This window comes from Mandrillus leucophaeus, unplaced genomic scaffold (assembly GCF_000951045.1).
Source record: "Mandrillus leucophaeus isolate KB7577 unplaced genomic scaffold, Mleu.le_1.0 Scaffold206, whole genome shotgun sequence".
Taxonomy (NCBI): Eukaryota; Metazoa; Chordata; class Mammalia; order Primates; family Cercopithecidae; genus Mandrillus; species Mandrillus leucophaeus.
Genome location: NW_012102099.1, coordinates 248,805 through 252,801, shown reverse-complemented (window position 1 = coordinate 252,801; position 3,997 = coordinate 248,805). Strand labels below are relative to the sequence as shown.

The window sequence follows — 3,997 nt, the reverse complement described above, 5'->3', positions numbered from 1 at the left end:
GGCTGTCTCTGCCACAGAGACAAAAAAGATAAGCCCAGTCTGCTTGGTACATAGAAGACACTCAATAGATGTGAGCCGAATGAATGAATGAGTGAATGAGTGAATGAGTGAATGAATGAATGAGTGAATGAATGAATGAGTGAATGAGTGAATGAATGAATGAGTGAATGAGTGAGTGAATGAATGAATGAGTGAATGAGTGAATGAATGCAGGCATCGGCTCAGACTGGGAAGGCAGGCCCATGGTAAGGGCCCATCTTAGTTTGTGCATTAGGGGAGCCCTCAGTGACTTAGCCCGCTGAGAGCACGAGAGTCTGGCCGGAACCTCCCCTCTCTGGGTGGAAACAGGCCCTGCTCCCAGGGGCCCTGCCTTCATTCTTTTCAGCCAAAGCTCAAAACTGAAATATACGCTTGGTCCCTGGTTGGGAGAGTTTCAGGTCTTGATAAGTAAGAGGGAGAGATTTCTATGGGCCCAGGGTTGAGATAGGACTTTCCTGGGAACCTGAAAAGGTCTGGGGTGGGAGGTCCTTACTCAGTTCACTGGCCATGATGCCTAATGTCTGTGCCTTGGTTTCTCTATCGGGGAGGCGATGTCTCAAGGGGCCTTTCAGAGCTCACAGTTGAGCTTTCTGAATTCCACATGGAAGTGAGCTGAGCTGGAAGAGGTCGGGGTGGGGCACTGGCTGTAGGATCAAGGTGGGAACACAGGACTCCCCACTCCCACAACATAGTGTGGGGCTCAGGGAAGGTCTGGAATTCTCTCTGTGGCTCCAGCATTGAGCTGCCCTTGAACCCGTGAAAAACTGCAGTTGAACCTTCCTCTAACCCCATCTTGCAGGCTGGTCAGAACACATCATGCCCATGGGGAAACTGAGGCTTACAGAGGGAAATGAGCTACCTGGGCGTGGCTCCAGAGGCCCTGTGTTTAATCTGGGGGTTCCTCAATCCCTTGGGAGAGGGCAGTGCTTATGTTTGCTGAACTGGCTGGAGTCCAAAGCCTCTTGGACCCCAGAAACATCCAGGGGGCTCAATCTGCTCAGAGACAGGAGATCCCCTAGGGAGCCAGGGTCTGGTCTGGTGGGCTGCACCCAATTCAGGCCCCTCGGCACAGGTGGCGCCATGCTGCGGATCCTGTGCCTGGCACTCTGCAGCCTGCTGACCCACGCGCGAGCTGACCCTGGGGCACTGCTGCGGTTGGGCATGGACATCATGAACAGCGGTGAGATTGTGGGCCCGGGCGTGCGGCTGGGAGGCAGTGCTTGGGGTAGATGGTAGGTAGTCGCTGCTCATGGTTGCACATCCTGGGGCATCCTGTGAGCTCAGAGTAAACTTATAAGCAAGAGTTATTATTATTCTCCCACTTTACAGAGGGGAGAAACCAAGGACCAGAGAAAATGGGATGATTTTCCCATGCTCCCTCTGTAAGTTAGAGGCAGAGCTGGAAATTCTGCTCCCTTGGAGTCTCTCCTTGGCCCTGATGGCAGGGGTGTTTAGCCACAAGTGGGCTGTGGGAGTGACAGACAAGGGTCAAATCCCAGCAACAACTTGCTGTGTGACCTCAGGCAAGTTGCTTGGCCTCTCTGTGTTGCTGTTTGTTCACCTGTAAAGGTGAAATGTAAAGAAATGTAAAATAGGGTGACCAGTCTGTCCCTAGCAGGACAGAATAAAATGTGAGATTAAAATCTCTTGGAGGAGACTTTAGTAAAATGTATTTTCCACCTCCACCTGCCACTCCACTAGCACAAGGGAAGGGGAGTCCCATCCAGGTACAAAAGGCTAATGACTGTTCTACCGACGCAGTGTTTGCCCCCTCTCTGGAATTAGCTTGTGGCCATAATGGAGGGATTTCTGGTGGGGTGTTACTTGGGGTTGGGGCCTCTAGGTTTGGGGAATCAGAATTTCTCTGCTTCAGGCCCAAAATCTAAATTCAAGTCCCTGGAGGAGTGCCCTAATCACCTTGGCCTGGGAGTGGCTGGTCCACAGGACAAAATCAATACCCTAGGGTTCAAGAGCTTCACTTCATGCCCCCTGCAAACTGCTCCAGTTTCTCTGCCATGTCTGTCCTCACCCTCCAGCCATGCTGAATCTGTCCTCTTCCTCCCACTGTGCCATCTTCTTTCCCAACCACCTTTGCACTTTGCTGTGCCCTCTGCCCAGACTGATACCTTTTATCCCTTTGCTTCCTGCAGAAGATTACTATTCCCCCTTCAAGGACCAACTGATCTGTCGCTTCCTCCTGGAAGCCTTCCCCAGCTCTTCTCTTCCTGCCTAAATGCTCGTGTGGCTCCTACAGCTTGTCACTGTCATTGCTGGTGACTCCATCTTCCCCCATGAGGCTGGGGCGCGTTGGGACTCATCTCTGGGTCTCTGCCATCGTCCAGCCCAGGGTGGGGCACAATGACTGTGAGTGGCCTGGGATGCCTGAGAGACTGGCTCAGGGATAATCTTTCCAACTAAGTGTCTCCACTCCAGAGGTCCAGAGCGCCATGGATGAGAGTCATATCCTGGAGAAGATGGCAGCTGAGGCAGGCAAGAAACAGCCAGGGATGAAGCCTATCAAGGGCATCACCAAGTAAGTTGGGGGTGAGGGGAGCTGGAGGGTGGTGGTTAGGGCAGAAGGTGGTGGGGAATGCTGTGCCCAAGATCTCAGGAGGCCAGGTGATGGAGCTGGTGAGGGATGTGGGGTCTCTTCCCTGCCTTGTGTTGTCTTGCTGTGTGGCCTTGGGTAGGTCGCTGCTCCTGCCTGTGCCTGGACCTCCTCAGCCATTCACTGGGGAAAATTTCTGCCCTGTAGTGAGCAGGGTAATTTTGAGGAGGAAATGAGGTTGGAAAGTCAAATTTCAACTCTGCATGCAACATGAGCTCACTGAATGTACATGAAATTAAATGAAAACGTCCTCAAATGGTAGAGCTGGAAAGGTGTCAACAATCATCTAATGACAAGAGGAAATTGGTTCCTCTGCCAGTGCCATGAGGGATTAATCAGTAGGGGCTGCCTGAAACGATGCACTTGGGAGGGCTCTGAGGCACTATCTGCACTCAGCAGGAACTAGGACTGTGATCAACCAGCAATGTCTGCCAAGAGCTCAGAATGGGCAAGTTGGGGTATGTGTGCTACATATTTTGTTACCCTGGATCTCAACTGGTGGTTCTCAACCAGGGGTGATTTTGCCTCCAATAGGACATTTGACAATGTCCAGAGACATTTTTGGTTGTCACAAGTTGTGGGGACTGGGGGAATGCTACTGGCATTTAGTGTGCTGAGGTCAGAGATGCTATTAGACATCCAATAATGAACAAATCAGCCTCATGACAAAGAATTATCCTGCCCAAAATGTGGATAGTGCCACTTTTGAGAAACCCTGATCTAAGCAAACCTCCCATTTTGTTGATGGGGAAATTGAGGCCCACATAAGGAAATGACACAGCCCAAGGTCACACAGAGTCAGCCATGTGTCCCACCTCCCATATAATAGAGTGCTTTCTATATACAAATTGACTCATGTCCAGCCTTTTGTTTGCATTTCATAATGGCCCCATGAGGCAGGCTTACCCCCGTGACATGGGATGGGGGGCTGGGGTTATGGAAAGACCTCCCAGTAAAGTGGTGGAGAAGTGGGTGGAGGTCCTGGGTCTTGCCTGCTCAGATCTTACTGGTGTGGCTGCCCGTCCCTCCCAGTTTGAAGGTGAAGGATGTCCAGCTGCCCATCATCACACTGAACTTTGTACCTGGAGTGGGCATCTTCCAATGTGTGTCCACAGGCATGACCATCACTGGCAAGAGGTGAGTGTGGCAGGGGAGGGGCAGCGGGGAGGAGAACAGCCTTCCTGTCTCATCCTTACATGCACATTTATTGAGTGCCTACTGCGTACCATCTGAGTGTTGTAATCTGGGATGATGTAGACTTGGTCCCTACCTTTGTCAGGAACCAAACCTAAGCACAATCACAGACTGAGTGACTGGTCTAGGGCAGAAGAAGCATTGAGCAGTGTGGGG

General features: G+C 51.7%; 1 protein-coding gene across 1 annotated transcript in view; it reads left to right on the top strand.

The window, feature by feature from the left end:
- The first annotated feature begins 1,119 nt into the window (after window positions 1-1,119).
- Window positions 1,120-3,997, top strand: part of BPIFB6 (BPI fold containing family B, member 6) — a 12,310-nt gene continuing 9,432 nt past the window's right edge. Inside the window, exons 1-4 of the mRNA XM_011979872.1 lie at window positions 1,120-1,216; window positions 2,473-2,572; window positions 3,680-3,784; window positions 3,970-3,991. Coding sequence (XP_011835262.1) covers window positions 1,120-1,216; window positions 2,473-2,572; window positions 3,680-3,784; window positions 3,970-3,991 — 324 coding nt within the window. The remainder of the gene's footprint in view (window positions 1,217-2,472; window positions 2,573-3,679; window positions 3,785-3,969; window positions 3,992-3,997) is intronic.